Source organism: Schistocerca americana, chromosome 2 (assembly GCF_021461395.2).
Source record: "Schistocerca americana isolate TAMUIC-IGC-003095 chromosome 2, iqSchAmer2.1, whole genome shotgun sequence".
In the NCBI taxonomy this organism is placed as follows: Eukaryota; Metazoa; Arthropoda; class Insecta; order Orthoptera; family Acrididae; genus Schistocerca; species Schistocerca americana.
The window spans coordinates 295,759,986-295,780,996 of record NC_060120.1 but is presented as its reverse complement, the minus strand read 5'-3'; the positions used below and the strand labels follow the sequence as shown (position 1 = coordinate 295,780,996).

General features: G+C 40.8%; 1 protein-coding gene across 1 annotated transcript in view; it reads right to left on the bottom strand.

The window, feature by feature from the left end:
• Positions 1-21,011, bottom strand: part of LOC124595176 (sodium-independent sulfate anion transporter-like) — a 185,033-nt gene that overhangs the window by 44,775 nt on the left and 119,247 nt on the right. Inside the window, exons 4-6 of the mRNA XM_047133789.1 lie at positions 14,344-14,539; positions 5,995-6,215; positions 78-255 (exon numbers count right to left, since the gene is read on the bottom strand). Of these exons, the coding sequence (XP_046989745.1) occupies positions 78-255; positions 5,995-6,215; positions 14,344-14,539 (595 nt within the window). The remainder of the gene's footprint in view (positions 1-77; positions 256-5,994; positions 6,216-14,343; positions 14,540-21,011) is intronic.

Genomic DNA, 21,011 nt, shown 5'->3' with positions numbered 1-21,011 from the left:
ACAAGTTTTATGTATATATAATAGTAAAGAAGAGGTCAAACATTATATTTATGGTAAATTCTGTCTGCTGTACATACCAATCAGATTAACAGGCACTTCATCCAGTAATGAAAGCTGATACCCTATAATTCCACATACTATTACTAGAATGGCATTTCTTGAGGTTGCAATAAGCCACAAAAATTTGTTCACCACTTTGTGGATTGTTTCCTTATGCTCGTCTTCCTTTGGCCCTACTTTGATGTTTGCTAATAACTGCAAAACAAGAAAATCTCCTGAGTAAAGTTTATCACATTATTTCATGAATTGTGAAACTGTAAATTAACAACACAGATTGAGTTTTGAACCTAATGGGAAAGTAAAAAAAGGCAATAGTAGTTAGTTGTGATAATAAATACAAATGTGCTAGCCAAACCTGAAGCCTACAGGCTATTTTCACGTTAATAAAGGTATTGATAATAATATGTTATCAGATGAGCTGAAATCACAGAGTAAAGCCAGGCAATAACATAACATTTTAAACATGGGAAACTTAAACTGTAAAGAACACACAGTTTTGTGTATTGCCTACCAGGCTCTTTATGAATCCTTACTCAAAGTGTTCCTGTGCTACTATTCATAATTTTCTTTGTAGTCTGATCACCATCTGATAGCACTACATATTTCTTTTTTTTCTTGGGATTATTTATTGTCCTCTGTGATGTAGTTGTTGATGAGTAATTCCATATTTTGGTATTTCACAATCTTGGACATAAGAGAGTATATGCAAACTCTTTGGGAATATTCATATTGAAACTGGTATAAGTGACCATGAAGCTTTTGCAGCAACAATAATTTCATCTTCATCTATACTGTGCATAGTTACTAGGGTTTCTTTCTATTCCATTCAGATATTGAGTGTGAGAAGAATGACTGTTTAATTGCCTCTGTGCATACTGTAATAAATCTAGTCTTCTCCTCGCAGTACCTATGTGAGAAATGAGTAGTGGGTTGTAGTATATTCCTGGAATCATCATTTCAAACTGGTTCTTGAAACTTTGCACGCAGGCTTTCTCAGGGCAGTTTATGTCTATCTTCAAGAGTCTGTCAGTTCATTTTCTTCAGCATCTCTATGACATCCTGTCATTCATAAAACAAACCCATGTCCATTTGTGCTGCTCTTCTCTGTATACATTCAATATCCTCTGTTAGTCTTATTTGATGTGGGTCTCACACACTTGAGCAGTATTCCAGAATGGATTGCACAAATAATTTTCAAGCAATCTCCTTTGTAGACTGATTGCATTTTCCCAGTATTCTACCAATAAACCAAAGTCTACCACCCACTTTACTCATGACCAAGTCTATGTGGTAATTCAATTTCATATCCCTACAAAGTGTTACACAAAAGTATTTGTAAGAGTTGGCCAATTCCAGCTATGACTCATTGATATTATAGTCAAAGGATATTACGTTTTCTCATTTTGCAAAGTGCACAATTTTACATTTCTGAATATTTAAAGCAAGTTGCCAATCTTTGCACCACTTTGAAATCTTATCAAGATCTTACTGAAATTTTTATGCAGCTTCTTTCAGACAGTACTTCACTATACATAAAAGCATCATCTATAAAAAGTCTGATTACCATTAACATTGTCCACAAGGTCATTAATATACAACATGAGCAGAGATGGTCCAAACACTCTTCCCTGGGGCACACCCATAGTTACTTCTATATCTGACAATTACTCTGCATTCACCCTACCAAAAAATCCTCAGTCCAGTCACAAATTTCACTTGATATCCCAGATGATCAAATGTTTGACAACAGTACAGTGGAAACTGAGTTATACTGGTACAGCATCTACCTGACTACCTTTATCTTGCTTTCAGTATGTCATGTGAGAAATATGCGAATTGGGTTTTGCATGGTCGTTTTTGGAATCCATCCTGGTTGGCATGGAGGTCATTCTGTTCAAGATACCTCATTATGTTTGATCTCAAAATATATTCTAAGAATTTACAATAAATTGATACCAAGGTTATTGGATGGCAGTTTTCTCGATCACTTCTTCTACCATCCTTGTTAACAGGTGTGACCTTCACCTTCTTCCAAGTACTGAGCATGGTTTTTTGTTGGAGGGATCTATGATAGATTATAGTTATAAGCCAGGCTAAATCAGCCACAAATTCAGTATAGAATCTGATAGGGACTCCCATCGGCCCCTGTAGCTTTGTACAATTTTAACAATTTCTGCTGTTTCTCAACACTACTGATGTGGACACTTATTTCACTCATCTTTTCAGTGGTATGTTTTCCAGCATAAAATTAAACTACATTAAATTCCCTACAAGTTAGATCACATTCATTTTTTCTTTAGGAGTAATAGTTTCTGCATTGTGGGGGATGGAAAAATCATAGTTTATCAAAAATAGTGCTTTAATGGTACACAATTAATGCTTATTGATAAATGATGTGGGTTGAGAAAAAATGTTAAGTGTGTGTACTGCAGCTAAGTGCAGGAGAACAATGTTAAGTAATAAATTGTGCTCTAGGGTTGTAACAGGGTGGAAAGCGGGGGGGGGGGGGGGGGGGGGGGGGGAGATGAGGTAAGAAGCACTACGTCATGGTGTCATACTGAGTATTCTGCAGTGTGGCCTTAGAATCACTGGATCACTGGCAATACAGTGTATAGATGTGCCTGGGAGTGTTTATTTTCCACAAAATGCGTTTTAACACTACATGGAATAAATGTATAAATTATTAGTAACACTGATGCAAGATACACTTATGAGGAGAATCAACACAAATCTCTGCCTCTATTCTAGAGGGGAAATTGAATCTGAGCTATTGTGCATGGCAGCTGTACAATTCTTCTGGGATATGCAATTTCCTCCACCATCAGTGCTGCTTAGTTTTCAGCTTGCAGTCAGACTTTATCTCCCCAGCATTTCCTGTCTACTTCTCTTAAAAGAATGGAAAAATAAGTTAACTGAGCTCCTGTTTGTATAATGGAGCAATTTTCAGTTTATTGAGTATTCATTCGCAGTTGTTTAGTGAGTTGTTATATCAAAAAGTTCAACGGATGGAGCTATCAACTGTCTAATAGAGTGATGAGCCTATCACAAGAGTAACACGATGTTAATACATATTCGACAATGGTGATTTCATTCTCTCTACTATCAATGGCTGCAATGTTTCTCACAGCATGAGTGATATCAAATGCATTATCCCTGCCCTAGTCTCTTAACATCTAAAGAGGTCCAGAGTTTAAATAGTATCCCATTGCAACACAAGTAGGTTACCTATGAGTTACGGAACTTCAGATATTTCAGTGTAAGTCAAGCAGTTCATTATAGCATATTACTCTTCTAGGCTTGAACATAATCAGTCTGGTTCCATCAGACATATTGACATCTACCTGCAAGTTATACTGTAATACTGTAGACAGGTGGTAAGCGGTTCCTTTCAGAACAGCTCACTATACAAGTACCAGCATTTCCTGAATCAGCGAGATTTACACAGTCTACCAGTAACACAGTTAATAGTGAGAGACGTACAGTACCTTTGTGGTCACTCGTTAATTCACTACCAAGTGACTACTAATGGTTACATAGCTCTACCCTCTGCTATGCACCTCACAGTGGTTTGTGGAATATAGCTGTAAATATAGATGTCAACAGTAAGTAGGTCACTGGCAGCACTGCACTTACAAATTAAGAACTTCTCAGTGATTGTTTGTAGGAATATATTTTACAGAAAAGCTCACTAAACGACTGCAAAGAAGTTCTGAAAATAACTCCACTGAACAAACACGTGCTCAGTGAAGTTATTTTGTCTAATTCGCGATGAGAACTAGACAGGAAATTCTGGGAAGATATAGTGATGGGGAAAGTCACGTTGGTCCAGAAAAATGCTACAACTGCCGTACAAGATGACTAAGATTCTATATCCCCTCTATCAGTGTAGAATAGCATGCACAAATATACATAGAATCTGTCCGTAAGCTTTTCTTGCGTTAATATTATTAGCAACTCAATTTAGTGTTAAGATACTCTGGGGGAAATAAACAGCACCCCAGGAATGACTGCACACTGAATCACCAGTGACTCATAAGGCGCGCTGCGGAAGGGTCGGTATAACTTCGTGAAACACCCCGTAGTTGCTTTTTGTGGCGTAGGCCTAGTGCGGTTGAGAGAATGGGGAAACGCCTGACCGCAGTCTGTAGACCTATTAAGGTGGGGAGAGCATGACCTGCCCGCATTCACGCTTCTTACCTCAAATTTCCTCCCCCCTTTCTACCGCTTGAACATAGCTTATTTCTTAATACTGTTCTCTCGCACTTAGTTGTGGTACACGCACTTAATATTAGTTCTCATTAACTTCATTTAACAATAAAAAGTAATTATATACCATTAAAACCTTATTTTTAATCATGGGCGATTTTTCCATCCCGTGAAACTAGGAAACTATTACTCGTACAGATAAAATGAATATGTCCTTTTATGTAGGAAATTTACTATAGTTTAATTTTGTACTAGAAAACGTTTTCGCCAGAAGCCGGCGTTTTCGAGATATTCATGAAAAACCTACAATGTGACTTTTAAACTCCTCTCCACCCCCAAGCTCACACCCCACAGGTGGGGATTTTTATTTTTTATGTTGTCCATTATACTTCCCCCACCACCGCACAAAAATCTGCGACTGCACGATCATTTTTCACTATTCGACCTTTGCTGCGTCTTATGCTAAAGACAGCAAGGATAGGGTTAATTTTAAACTCTGGCTTAACACCGAACAGAAAAAAATTGTTTGTTCCCTGTATAAGAGTTGGTTCCTAAGGACTGAACAAGTTATGTTCAAGAAGATACTCAAATATTTTACTACAATTTTTATCACGAAGTGGTATATTTCATTACATCTAATACTTGGTGGATACAACGAAAATAATGAATGACATAATAAAAGAAATCGATTCTAGTCAACATTTTGCCTATTGCTGCAGCGAAAAATTGTCGTTCAATACATCATACCATTATTTTCTAAATAATTTCTGCCTTTACTAGTAACGATTTTGTGACTTCTTGAGCTAATTATTCGTCTAAAATTTTCCTTGAAATTGCTATCAATCTGGACTTAAAGACATTATGTGTCAGAATCCGATACCGGTACAGACAACGTGAATTTTCCATTGAATTATTATGCCAAGTAAATGATAAAATGTTCGATATGCGAACTAAATAGTAAAAAAATTAATTAATACTAATTACTACATTAGGATGACTCCGCTGTCACCCGTAGTGATTCATATGGGTGAAGCAGTCGTTCGAGCATGCGCCAAGACAATACTGAATGCCAAAAAGCCTGTGTAGCCTTAAATTCGTATTTAAAATTTACCAAAATAACTGGAAAAATTATTTAGAGCCACTTTCTCGTGTCTTACGGTTATGCCGTGCAGTTGGTTTGGGATATAAAGGAACAAAACTACAGGGTCCATCAGTCCGGCAGTGCAGTACTGTTGCATTTTAGATGTAATTCTGTGCGTAATATTAAATTCTGAGCAGGCCCTATTGCATTCATATTTACGAGTCCTTTTAGTCACTCTGGTTAAAATAAGCAGAATTTATTAGTAAATTAGTAACATTGCTCAATAACGGGGATGCAGAGTGATATGCCCTAAGTCCATGATAGGAAGGGGTTATTGTAAACAGTTTCCACAACAGCACATGATGTTTTAGCCAATAGGCGATATAATTTCCTCTATATTCTTCTGAATATGCAGTCACCACGCCCTTTTTAAAGATAAACATCAATTTCAGTGAACATAGATGGAAAGGAATACAGTGATGAGTCGAGTCGTAGGTATCTGATAACTCGTTTCTGAATCTGCTTTCGCTGCGAATATGTGTTTTAAGAATAAGACAGTGTTTAGCACCCTTTTATGAATTTGGATAAAAACTGGTTGACTGAGCTTTTTACGCGGTACCAGTCATGTTTATAAATTAAAAACTCACCCTCATCAGGAGCAGCACAACGATACAAACAAAGCCCATGATAGCGTCATGCATCTTAGTGTTCCACATGTTCTGAAACAGGCTCTGCCACATCTCCACGAACGTGTTGCCTTGTGCCGAGATGCCCAGGACGTCTTTCACTTGTGACGTCACAATGATGAGCGCAGCCGCTGACGTGAAACCCGACGACACAGGACCCGAAATGAAGTCGATAAGAAAACCTGAAAAATCAACAATGGTCATTCATAGCGTGAGCAACAATGTCTGGTTTACTTCCCACATCTACATCTATACTCTTGCAAAATAATTGTGGAGGTCAGTGGGTACGTCCCATTGTATTAGTTATTAGGGCTATTTCCCTTGCATTCGTGTATGGGGCGTGGAAAGAATGATTGCTTAATTGCTTCTGTACGTGTTGTAATTAGTCTTGTCTTGTCTTGGCATTCCCTATGGGGTTGTGGTATAGATTCGTCACCTAAAGTTGGTTCCGGAAACTTCGTCAGTAGGCTTTCTCGGGATAGTTTACGTCTATACTGAAGAGAGTGCCAGTTCAGTTTTTTCAGCATTTCCGTGACACTTTCTCCATTCGTGCTGCCCTTGTCTGTATACGTTCAGTATTCCCTGCTAGTCCTATTTGGCACATGTCGCATACACTTGAGCAATAGTCTAGCTCGCACGAGTATTTTCTACGCAATCTTCTTTCTAGACTGATTGCATTTCCATAGTATTCTACCAATAAATCGCAGTCTGTCACCTCTTTTAGTTATGAACGAGGCTATACGATCGTTCCATTTCATATCCCTACGAATATACTACTCCCAGGGAATTGTATGAGTTGGCTGATTCCAACTGTGACTCACTGACGTTACGGTCAAATAATACTACGTTCTTACTTTTTGCGAAGTGCACAGTTTTACATTTATGAACATTGAAAGCAAACTGACAATCTTTGCATCACTTTGATGACTAATCAGGATTTGACAGAATATTCGTGCAGTTTCTTTCAGACAGAACTTATTTATAAATAGTTGCATAATATGCGAAAAGTCTGGAGTTACTCTTAGTATTGCCCCAATGTCATTAATTTGACATTTGGTCAGGTGCCTTAGCTGTGAATAACATTACTGATTTCAAAGCCATTTTTCCAGTTAATGACTATGCTTGCAGTACTTATCACCCCATAAATAAAAGTACGTATAAAAATGTAGAAGTCAACCGTTACATCCAAGTACCAGCGTTCTACAATCGGAAATTGGTTTCTTGCAACTGTCCGCAGATGAGAAAAATTGCGCGCGACGGGAATGTGACTGAGTGTGGTTCGACTGACTTGAAGGGGGTCTGTGCGACGTAAATATGTTAAATCGGTTCGTATCGTCAGTGGACTGATGCGACAGAAATAATGTTGGCGAAATTCCCCATTTTTATTGTTATCAGTAACTGATATAGCAACAATTTATCAATTACTGATATATGTTTTTTGTTATGATACACGTTTCGTTTTATTCAGTTGAAACATCGACAGTTGTAGGAATTTCTCGTTCGGTTCTCGCATTTAATGTGGACGTGATGTCAGCATTCATTTCTTAGCAGAATTTTCTCCTTTAACAGTGGAGCTGTAAATAATAAATTGAACGGAACTCTGAGGTCGTATCAGGCAATCAATGACACACAAGGCTGGCCGTCAAGTCTACTAACAAAGCAATGATTTTTAGACGGCCAGTAACACTGACCAAAGGCAGCAGTTGGGAGGGAGGAAGCGAGGGTCATGACTGTTTACCCGCTCCCTGTCTCAAACCTCGCACGCATTCTTCTTATCTGCGTACTGTATCTCTAACCTGAAATTTAGGTTGCTCTGATGCCTCCTTCAGTATCGAAATAAATGAACTGAAATATAAACGAGTAAACCTAACACTTAATCATTATTTTCAGTCAATTTCCCTGTTTTGCTACGTGACACGTTTCCAGGTTGCCTGCAACATTTGGGTACTAAATAAGACTGTCGAATACATTTAATTGCTACAGTTTTTTCAAACTGTGTTAAAAAAAACATGCAGGGTTTAACACTGTTTTACTCAACAAGAAATTATTTCCATCTCGCTCTCTTTTACAATAAAAAAATTGAAAATTCTAGTTTGAAAGATGGTCATTTCGTTCTGCTTACACTTTATAGGCATGACTACTATAGTAGAAAATAGGGGTACCATGTGGAATTTGTGACTGTATTGAAGACTTTATGATTGGGAGGACATAGCATGTTAACTTGGATAGAGAGTCATCGTCAGGTGTAGAAATAACTTCGGGTGTACTCCAGGGAAGTGTGTTGGGACCCATACTGTTCATGTTGTGTATTAATGACCTTGCAGACACTATTAATAGTACCATCAGGCTTTTTTCAGATGATGCAATTATCTTTAATGAAGTACTATCTGGAAGAAGCTTCTTAAATATTCAGTCAGATCTTGATAAGATTTCAAGGTAGTGCAAAGACTGGTTTTTTAATTTTCAGAAATGTAAAATCGCGCGCACTTCTTAAACGAAAAAAGTATAGTATCCTAAGACTGTAATATCAATGAGTCACCGTTGGAATCGGCCAACTCATACAATTACCTGGGTGTAGCACTTTGTAGGGATATGAAAGGGAATGATCACATAGGCTCAGTCGCGGGTATTGCAAGTGGTGACTTCGGTTTATTGGTAGAATACTGGGGAAGAGCCATCAGTCTACAAAGGAGACCGCTTACAAATCACTCGTTGCGACCCAGTCTAGAATATTGGTCAGGCATTTGGGACCCGTGCCAAACAGGACTAAAAGGGGATATTGAACGTGTACAGAGAAGGGCACCACGAATGGCCAGAGGTTTGTTTAATCCGTGGGAGAGTGTCACAGAGGTACTGAAGGAACTGAACTGGAAGGCTCTTTGAGACAGACATTAACTATCCCGAGAAAGTCTGTAAACAAAGTTTCAAGAACTAGCTTTAAATTTTGACTATGAATATACGACAATCCCATGGTATCGTTCACATACGGATCGTAAGGATAAGATTAGAATAATGACTGCACGCGCAGAGGCATTCAAACAATCTTTCTTCCAGCGCTCCATGCGTGAATGGAACAGCAAGAAACCCAAATGACTGGTAGAATGGGACATGCCCTCTGTCATGAACCTCACAGTGGTTTGCACGGTATAGATATAGATTCCACCGTAGTATGCATAGTTTAGGCTAAATTACACTATCATACACTTAGGTTATATTGTAATATATACGAAACAAAAAATCAGTTTCAGACAAACAGCTGTCGGTAAAGTCACTACACTACTGACCACTGGCCAGGGACAATCCAGTTGCACTTACAAGGGCAGAGAGAATCACTCGACATCCCACCAATTTAACTGTCGCGTGGTCCAAGGTTCTGTTCCGTGTCTTCGGCTTTTATTCGTCTTCATAAATGATTTAAATCACAAGCCTTCGTGCTAGATTATTAGTCTACACAAATGGTTTACCAAGGACAGAGGCAGTGCTTTTTGCAGACGAGAAGCCATTTTATTGAGTGATCGAGTGAAGCAGGTATAGAATAAAAACTCGCAGCAACAAGGGATGACACTAGGAAATGTTTTATGGATAATACGGAAAACTGATGAATAACTGTGTGGTTGTAAATGAAAGGAGGACCATATGCATGAATTTCAAGCCCATAAGAAACCAAATCAGAGATAACATAAATGCAAAGTTAGGGACATGATTTACTAAACAAACGTCTTGTACACATTTGTTAATATATGGTTGGATGACAATCTACGATGGTAGAAACATATAGAGTTATTGAATAAAAAACGTAGTGTTATACGTCAAGAAAGCTCAGAGACTGCTGCAATATTGACACAGTACTGTGTGCGTGTTTACAAGGTGAGTGGATCAAACATGTGTTTCTTTAAACTGCTAGTACCCGCCTGGTACTTTTCAGTCGAAATTTTAGTGTTCAACATCGAGGTGCAGTCCCAGATCGAAAAACCTTAATCTGATGGGTTGAGGTGTTAATAGATACTGGATCTTTGATGATAAAGAAGTTTTCGTGATTTTCCCCATTCAGTCCGACTCCGGAAAATATAGACAGAGTGAGAAGGGTACTTCTTGCTAGTCCGAAACAATCCGCTATTTGACAGTATGTAGCGCTGGATATTTCTACGTCATTCGCTTCATCACATCAGACTTCACCAATACAAAATTATGTTCGTTTAGCAGCTAAATGAAAGTTATTTAGTGCAACCCAAATAATTTTGTGGCATAACAGATGCCATTCTTACAGAAGAAGCAGACGTCCTATAGTAGTCTTATTTCTATCTGGATGGCAATGTTAATGTACAGTACTGTCCGCACTAGCCTTCAGAGGACCCATGTGAACAACACCGAAACTTCTATACATCTCAAAAGTAACAGCTTGATGCGGTGTCTGCAATATAGAGATTGTTGGTTCCAGTTTTGTGAAGAGGGAGGGACCACACTTACTGTGACATCAGCACACTACATCGAAATGTTAAACAACTTACTGCATCCGAAAAAGGAAAGGTACTGTGTTAATATGAGAGAAATGTGGTTTCAACAGGATGGTGCCATAGCTCACATCGCGAGACCATCCATGCAAGTGGTTCGATAAATGTTTCCTGGACATCTTGTTTCACCATTCGGCGATCTTCCTGGGCCGCAGGCTCTCCCGATCTATCGATTTGTGACTTCTTTTTATGCGGTTGACTGAAATCAAGGGTGCGTGTGAACAAAGCCCCAGACAAGCATGGAACCTTAAAATTTCCATTCGTCAAAAAACTGAAATTGTGTCGGATGAATATTGGAGAAAGCTGTGAAAAGTTTTGAGGAGAGGTCTCAAATTGGCATCTGACAAGAAGGACGCCATCTCAACGGCATTATTTTCTGAACCTAATTAATTTCAAAAAATCTATACAAATATTTTATTCAATGTAAAACTTGTTTTTCTATAAATAAAACGGTGGAAGTCATACCGTAGTTTAAAATATTCGTTTACTCTGTTCCGCCCTGTATTCAGAATAATACCCTGTGTACGGAATTAATACAGATATTGCAGAATTTTTTTTCAGCCTTCAAAAGAGAACTGTTGAAATATTTGTAAAGGCGATCCACAGAGTGTGGTATAGGGAAATATTTAAGGAATTTTTAAAAAAAGCTCTTCCTGGTTTATATAAATACACTTGGAAGCAGTTCGTGGTGTTCAATACAGCACCAGACGTCAACTACCTGTTACCAACTACCTGTTGAAAACCACAGACGCCATGTTCTTGTTCAGCCTCTCAGAGTGTGGATGGCCGCCATCCAGTCGTCACGATCCCTTAGCGTCTAATGCTTTGCGCATTGGGAGGAGGCTAAAAATGCCAGTGCCGCCAGTTTGCCGAACAAAAATTCGAATGAGCGTTCGGTGGAAAATTCCAAGGTCCAAGCCTTGGTCTCGTTGACTAATTGTGAGATGTACTTTTAAACAAAGCGGGAAACACTGCCTCCGTTTTGATTACTTCACAAGTCAGCTTTGGAAGCGGCAATTCAGTGGACAATCCCACACTTCTACAGCGAGAACCAAGAAAGCTGTATTGATTCTTCGACCTCACAAGCAATCAAAATTAAACAGACATTCGTACACCATAGAGCTAACTGTGATTAGGCTATGGGTAAAGGGTAACATAGGACGCTGATGTGACATAAAGGGAAATAAAATCAATAAGTTGGTTCACCACGCAATCTTCCTCCCAGGCGTGGCTTGATAACAAACAAATAGCAGAAGATCCATCTGTTGGACTATATGAAGCCAAGTTAACCATCGCATGTAAGGTGGCTGAGACACCTTTCAGCTGTTGTGGAGCGCTTTTTCCCGAAACAGGTCTGTTCCCTAATCAATAAGCCTTTCAATTCAACAACACTCTCAAATTAAAGCTAATCCCAAGCAATGGATGATTTTCAGAAGAAAATACCAGTGGTTGCAAAAATAATTAGTGCTTCTTATTTTATTTCTTCTTGTGGTACAAGGAAGTGAGTAATTTTTGTTTCGAGAGGAGTTTCCTTGCTGACTGAGGAACATGAAGGGCAGTAGGAGAAGAACTGTAAGTGCAACATAAAAGTGTTAGTGCTGAAAGCCAGCACCCGTGGCAGGAACGCTCTAGGTTGTGCGCGCTGTTTTTGGCTAGCGTTCTGCGTCTTGGTGACGCCGAGGGAGGGAGACATGGTCCGAACTACACGGGTTGTAAAATTGCAGTCAGAAAAGCAGTCTGAGGAATGCTTTCCAAAATGTAAGATCTGTTAATGGAGAGGCGACATGCCACTCTCCAAGGAGCTAATTTTTTTGCATTCAGGACCCCTCCATGCATTTAATTAATACCTGAAATTTTGTAAGATCAGACGCAATGGGTTTATCAAAATAATATTATTGTGGAACATTGAGAATCATATGTGTCTACGTGTACGAAGTCTCATTTCTGGCGACATGAGAAAGTCCAAGGAGTGAGAGTAATTTTCTTGCTGCTCTCAGTTCCAGAAGTCAGTTGGTTAAATTTGTTAGTGATAAATAAATTATGTATGGAAGGGAGGGTACTGGCTCACTAGGACAGATTCAATTGGTCGGTGCTTGCAATATCTACTGCCATTTGGTAGTGTAGAGCGTACTTGGGCAAAAAGAGGTAACACAAGGAGAGAAGAAAAGTTGTAGCCAGGAGCAGCGAGAAGAGGCACTTCTTAGGTTGTGGGAGAGAACACTTCGTTCCAGATCTGCAGTGTCATGTTGACAGGTGATGAGTTGCACTCAGATTTTCAACTAACACCATAGCCATTCTTTGTCTCTGATTGTGCAAGTGAGCCCTTGGTGGACGACATTTCGAGGTGACCGCGAAGTGCACTGATTCGAATTAGGTTTTGGCACTCTGAATTCACCTGTGCATTCAGAAAGTTCAACTCAGTATGTGCTTAAGCAAGGTACCTAATACAAGGATGTCCTTTTCTGGGTGTCATCCTTTATTCTTGTAGCTAATTTAGCAGTCATTGACGGTTCACGTGAACATAGTTAAATTCCATCCTTATCATCATTTATGTTTATCCGTATTTGCCAAGGTACTATTATGTTGTTAATATAACTCATTTGTAACCTCATCAATCCAATTGTATACTTTTTATATCCACTCTGTGTTCAAAAGCGAAGTGCATACGTTTTAGTAGTAAACAGGGCTTTATTGTGACCTACATCTACGTGTACAGCCATATTCCGCATGCCACCTGACGGTGTGTGGCGGAGGGTGTACCTTGAGTACCTCTATCGGTTCTCCCTTTTGTTTTCTTTTTTTTTTTAAGGTCCTAGGTCAACTGCAAGGCACTTAAACCGGTCAATAACTGAATTTTCGATAACTTAAACATGACCTGTAATACGGCTTACTTGTCGATTGCATTAACTTAGAAGCTTCTGTTTGGTACAATACGAAGAGACTGGATACCTCAGTACGTGACAAAATTTCCAGCCGATAAATGTAAATTTTTCCGAGGGAAAGGAGAGCAATGTGAGGCTCTGGCATTACGTCAGTACGAAAACAAATGACAAACACGAGAGGTTTTTATAACTTTTTACTACAAATTAACACTTCTCGCATTTTATCGTGCAATGTGGCTGCTACAACTAGTCCAATGAAAAATCTTAAGTGCCTAGGTCAACTGTAAGGCACTTAAGCCGGTCAAAATTTTAATATTTGATACCCAAAACATGAGCTGTAATACGGTAATACGGTAAGACCTGTATTACGGTAATACGATAATACCTCTTGTTTCATTCCATAACTAGATCAAGCCCTACTCATATCTTTGTGAGGTATGGTGGCAATATTTCATGTATAGTTGGGCCACACCTGTTTAACTTCAGATGTTTCATATAATTATCTGTTGTGCAACTTTTGATCAATGATTCACTTGGTCTACCTGTTCACGGCAAAGGTCACTGGGTTCAGGTCTTAGTAGTATTACAGCGGTATACTTAAATCTCAACTATAACCTCACATACAGCAAAAAAAAAAAAAAAAAAAGAAAAATCACTTAAGTTTATTTTTCCGGGATGATAATTAAAGCTTTATGCCTACAACACATTAGCCTGAGTACCGACAGTCTCTCTTCTCGTATGAAATGAATAGCGGTGGTGATGAGGGATGGTTGAATCCGCTGCATCTTGTACCCTCCACCATACATAGTACAAAGGCTTGTCGAGCTCATATACAGATCTGAAAAAGGAGATGAATTGAAAACGCACGGCTCGCAGTCGAGCCCAGCGTCCCAGCGACCGCCCGCTGTCCTGCTTACCGAGTCCCAGAATGCCCATGACAACTTGGACGACTCCGGTGAGGAAGCCGAGCAGGATGGCGTGCTCGGGGCCCATGCCACGCACCGACTGGAACGTCAGCAGCGAGATGATGGCCGTGGGGCCCATCGGCACGTCCTTGCAGCTGCCCAGCAGCACGTACAGGAAACAGCCCATGAACGACCCGTACAGCCCGTACTGCAACAGCCAAGCGGTGCCGCCAATGTAAACAAAGCAAAGCGTCCGGCTGCGTAGGGCTGGCGCTGCTGCGGAAGTCTCAGCGGAGAAGACACACCGTATATGACGTTGTCGTCTCTTCAGGAATTTAATAGGGCCTGCAAAGGAAGTTAATAATTTCTAGTGATTGATATTACCAGTTTAGAAAGGAAACACAAATAATCAGGTAATTTTACATTTTCCCAACAGTAAAATGAGGTGGTGGAAGAGAAATACCGACGTCAGAAGCGTGATGGCCTTTAAATACACTGAGGTGACATAAGTCATGGTATACCTCCTAATATCGTGTTGGACTTCCGTTTGCTCGGCATAGTTTACCAATTCGACGCGGCATGGACGCAAAAAGTCGTTGGAAGTCCCTTGCAGAAATATTGAGCCACGCTGCCTCTACAGCCGTCTATAATTGCGAAAGAGTTGCCGGTGCAAGATTTTGTGTACGAACTGTCCTCTCTGTTGTTGTTGTTGTTGTGATCTTCAGTCCTGAGCATGGTTTGATGCAGCTCTCCACGCTACTCTATCCTGTGCAAGCTTCTTCATCTCCCAGTACCTGCTGCAACCTACATCTTTCTGAATCTGCTTACTGTCATGTCTTGGTCTCCCTCTACAATTTTTACCCTCCACGCTGCCCTCCAATGCTAAATTTGGGATCCCCTGATGCCTCAGAACATGTCCTACCAACCAGTCCCTTATTCTTGTCAAGTTGTGCCACAAACTCCTCTTCTCCCCAATCCTATTACATACCTCCGCATTAGTTATGTGATCTACCCACTTAATCTTCAGCATTCTTCTGTAGCACCACATTTCGAAAGCTTCTATTCTCTTCTTGTCCAAACTATTTATCGTCCATGTTTCACTTCCATACCTGGCTACACTCCACACAAATACTTTCAGAAACGACTTCCTGACACTTAAATATATACTCGATGTTAACAAATTTCTCTTCTTCAGAAACGCTTTCCTTGCCATTGCCAGTCTACATTTTATATCGTCTCTACTTCGACCATCATAAGTTATATTGCTCCTCAAATAGTAAAACTCCTTTACTACTTTAAGTGTCTTATTTCCTAATCTAATTCCCTCAGCATCACCCGACTTAATTCGACTACATTCCATTATCCTCGTTTTGCTTTTGTTGATGTTCATCTTATATCCTCCTTTCAAGACACTGTCAATTCCGTTCAACTGCTCTTCCAAGTCCTTTGCTGTCTCTGACAGAATTACAATGTCATCGGCAAACCTCAAAGTTTTTATTTCTTCTCCGTGGATTTTAATACCTACTCCGAACTTTTCTTTTGTTTACTTTACTGTTTGCTCAATATACAGATTGAATAACATCGGGGATAGGCTACAACCCTGTCTCACTCCCTTTCCAACCACTGCTTCCCTTTCGTGCTCCTCGACTCTTATAACTGCGATCTGGTTTCTGTACAAATTGTAAATAACCTTTCGCTCCCTGTATTTTACCCCTGCCACCTTTAGAATGTCAAAGAGAGTATTCCAGTCATCATTGTCAAAAACTTTCTCTAAGTCTACAAACGCTAGAAACGTACGTTTGCCTTTCCTTAATATTTCTTCTAAGATAATTCGTAAGGTCAGTATTGCCTCACGTGCTCCAACATTTCTACGGAATCCAAACTGATCTTCCCCGAGGTCGGCTTCTACCAGTTTTTCCATTCGTCTGTAAAGAATTCGCGTTAGTATTTTGCAACTGTGACTTATTAAACTGATAGTCCGGTAATTTTCACATCTCTCAACACCTGCTGTCTTTGGGTTTGGAATAATTACATTCTTCTTACCTCTCGGTTATGTCTCATAAATGTCCGGCTGGGTTCATGTCGGACGATCTGGATGGCCAAATCGTTCGCTTGAACTGTCCAGAATGTTCTTCAAGTCAATCGCGAATAACAGGGGCCCAGTAAAAATTTCATAGTCGTTTGGGGACATGAAGTCCCTGAATGGCTGAAAATTGTCTCGAAGTAGCCGAACATAGCCATTTCCAGTGAATGATCCATGCAAACACAGCCCACACCATCATGGAGCCACCACCACCTTGCACAGTGCTTTGTTGACAAATGGGACCCATGGCCTCATAGGGTATGCGTCACACTCGAATCCTACCATCAGCTCTTACCAACTGAAATCAGGACTCATCTGACCAGCCTGCGGTTTTCCCACTAGTCTATGTCCCAACCGATATGGTTACGATCCCAAGAGAAGCGCTGCAGGCGACATCGTGCTGTTAGCAAAGGCTCTCGCGTCGGTCGTCTGCTGCCATAGCCCACTGACGCCGAATTTCGCCGCACTGTCCTGACGGATTCGTTCGTCGTAAGTCCCACATTGATTCCTGCGGTTGCTCGTCTGTTAGCACTGACAACTCTATGCAAACGCCTCTGCTCTCGGTCGTTAAATGAAGGCCATCGAACATTGCGTTGCCTGTGGGGTGAGAAAACGGCCGAAATTTGATGTTCTCGACACACTCTTGACGTTGTGAATCTCGGAATATTGACTTCTCTATTTCGGAAGTGGGATGGTTCAAATGGCTCTGAGCACTATGGGACTCAACTGCTGTGGTCATAAGTCCCCTAGAACTTAGAACTACTTAAACCTAACTAACATAAGGACATCACACACATCCATGCCCGAGGCAGGATTCAAACCTGCGACCGCAGCGGTCGTGCGGTTCCAGACTGTAGTGCCTTTAACCGCTCGGCCACTCAGACCGGCGGAAGTGGGATGTCCCATGCGTCTAGCTCCAACTACCATTTCGCGTTCAGGGTCTGTTAATTCCCGCCGTGCGACCTAATCAAGACGGAAATATGTGCATACAAATCACCTGAGTACAAATAACACGTCCGCTAATTCATTGCCCTTCAATACCTTGCGTACGTTATAGAGCCGCCATCTGTATATGTGCATATCGATATCCCGTGACTTTCGTCACGTGAGTGTAAATCAATGGCGATGAGTGAACACCTGTGACGGGCCGGGACTCGATACGAGTCTTCCAACTTTGTGCAAGCGGTCACCTTAACAACTTCGGCTATCCGAGAGTGCTTCACATCCTACCCAAATTCCCAATCGTCTTGCGGGAACAATGTGAGGTGCTGCGAACAATGAGGAGAACGCTACGGCAATAGTCCGCGAGAAGTTGGGAATTTGGATCGGATGTGAAGAGTGCTCGGATAGCCGAAGTGGTTGGCTTAATCGTAAGCCAACCACTCGCTTAAAGCGGGAAATCCGGCTTAGAATCCCTGTCGGGCACAGGTTTTCACTTGTCGCCATTAAATTATTTAAAGTCCTCGTGCGGTTGAAGTCCGTATTTCTCTTTCATCATGTATTTACACAGCCCCGAAATCATGACAGTGTGGTTCCTGCTTTTTCGGGCGTGTCCGAAAGAACAGACACCACGCATGTAATAGAAATAAACTAAGGTTATTTTTTCAAATCCCGATTCACATTTCGCAACTAAACAAGATGTTTTCGTAACCATGACAAAAACTTTCGACAATGACACAGAGAAAGAAACGTATCAATTTGAGGTAAGGAAACATGATGCAGCCGGCCGAAGTGGCCGAGCGGTTAAAGGCGCTACAGTCTGGAACCGCACGACCTCTACGGTCGCAGGTTCGAATCCTGCTTCGGGCATGGATGTGTGTGATGTCCTTAGGTTAGTTAGGTTTAAGTAGTTCTAAGTTCTAGGGGACTTATGACCACAGCAGTTGAGTCCCATAGTGCTCAGAGCCATTTAAACATGATGCAGAAACCAATAAGCCGCAAATTATCAACCTAGGTGTGTTACAGATAACTTTATAAATGAAATACGAATAGTTCTTTGTGTGATGTAGTAAATAAATTTATTTTATACATTACTGCTAACCTTGTAGGGTGGATAAAAGCGACCAGTATGTATGAGGTTTGACAGACCAAGGTGGCGAATGGTTAGCACACTGGACTCGTATTCGGGAGGACAACGATTCAAACCCGCATCCGGTGGTCCCGATTTAAGCTTTCCGTGATTTCCCTAAAGTCGCTGCAGGCAAATGCCGGAGGTTCCTTTGAAAGGGCACGGCCGACTTCCTTCCCCATCCTTCCCTAATCCAATGGGCCGGATGACCTCGCTGTTTGGTCCCTTCCCGCAAATCAACCAATCAAGCATCCAACCATGAAGTCTGGAGACTGAAAACTCCCTGAGAGTAGACTGATATAGTCTGTCTTGATACAACAACTGTAACGCTGCAGTCTGTATTTAAACGTTGAAGTTAACAGTCGATCAGCCCTAGCGAAATTGCATTGTACACAATTGTCGAGTAAGCAGGATCGATTGATGGGTAAAACGAACGGTGACCGTAGGGAAGTTGGCGGGTATCCGCGCAACAGACTTTCAACACACACCTTGTTTCCAGAACTCTTACATTGGTCATGGAAGGCAGGACAAGGAGTACCACATTACAGCGATCGAGGAAGAAATAATATTTGCTCGCATAGATGAAGAGCCTTCAAAAACCTCATCAGCTGCAGGTAAAACGGCCGTCGCCCACAGCGTGAAGAAATTTTATCGCATAATCTAGACATATGTACATATTTTACAACGTGTTGTTCTAAGAAAGTTGTCAGATTCGGATCTACAGTTCGTATCTATATTAAAGATTTTCTGTTCTATTATATTCGCGTATTTAGGGAGGGGAGAGTGCCTCTCCGTATGCAGCTGTAAGCTTCGTAGTGTTTCATACCTTATTCCCATTATCCCTAGCCGAGAAGCACTATGGTACTAGAAGAAATGTTGCACAGTCCTCCTCAAATGCCGATACACAAAATTTATTCAAAAGTTTTCGCGTTGGCACTCTTCCAAAGATTGTAATTTAAGTTCAAATGGTTCAAATGGCTCTGAGCACTATGGGACTCAACATCTGTGGTCATCAGTCCCCTAGAACTTAGAACTACTTAAACCTAACTAACCTAAGGACATCACACACATCCATGCCCGAGGCAGGATTCGAACCTGCGACCGTAGCGGCCACGCGGTTCCAGACTGACGCGCCTAGAACCGCACGGCCACACCGGCCGGCAATTTCAGTTCTTTGTGCGTCTTCCCTACTACTGATTTTACTGGTTCATCCATTGCTGATCGCTTCTTCGTGTTGTTCCTAAATATTTAAGCGATATGTAAGGCTTTACTAATAATTTATTAAAGATTAAATCCATGATTGCACCGCAGCTGCAACATCTTGTCTTGTTTGGACTTTTGAGCCATTGGAAAGTGGTAGTGGCATAAAGAGTCGCACCAGAAACGTTTCTGCACTGACACTTTCATTTTGATGTACATATGCGTCAAGATTACGTCCACCGATGTGCTAAAGCTCCTCTTGATTCACAGTGTAAGTCAAAATGAAAACATTGCTGGTGAGGAAATATTATGTACCTGTATGCTAGTACCACTTGAAAATAGATAAAAAGCTTAAACAGACCTGCAGCGGACGTTACTAAATTTTTAAAGTTGAGGAAAGCTTACGGTCACGGAAGAACGATGGTTTTAACCTCCAAAAAATTCTTAACGGCTGTGGATCACACACACACACACAGAAAAAAGATTATCAATTTTGTAATCGGATACTATCGGATTCTTTCTCTTCGTTATGGGCAGTATCTTGCAATAATGTACTCTTAAAGAAAGCTGTCATTGCTTATAGCTAGAGGAAATTTTATCCAAGCGCCTCTACGTTTCCTTACGATCATGCGACGACGATACTTTACTGTTAACGACAATGTCATCAGCGAACAGTCTTACAGTGCTGCAGATACATTGTGACTTTATACGCAGTATGTTAGGGGTATAAGTTCAGATATTGTGATCATTCGTACCTTAATATGTACCTATTTCAACGTGTTAGCCGTTTTTACTCTGCGCCTAACCGTCTTCCCACAAACATGTCACATAATTTACTACCTGATGTTCTCTGCACGGTCGTAACTGCACCACTAAGTCTACTACACCTGCCAGTATAGACTAAGCGATTTGCGTCCTTGCGTCCACACTTCAACATCTGACGTGCTGTCTAGGGGAAAATAAGCATTAATGATATACCTGCAGGTACTAACCACCTTAAAAACATACTTCTCTCAATAGCTATTAGTCAGCAAATGGAGAAAATACTGTTCTGTTCAACGTCCTCAGTCACCAACAAAAATGTCTGTACTTACACCTCTACACTGAAAACATTAGTGATCCCATTACGCCGCCACGTTGCGCACGCGATGCTATTTTAATTTCTGTTGAACATTCGCAATTCAGTACAAAGTAATGGGTGCTTCTCGAATCATGTATCTGTGATAATACTTCATATGATAGTAGTACCTCGGTTATTCCAGAATGTCGTACAATATTGAACGTCTTTCGAAAATCTGGAGAGACGGAACGCACTGGACCTATTCAGCT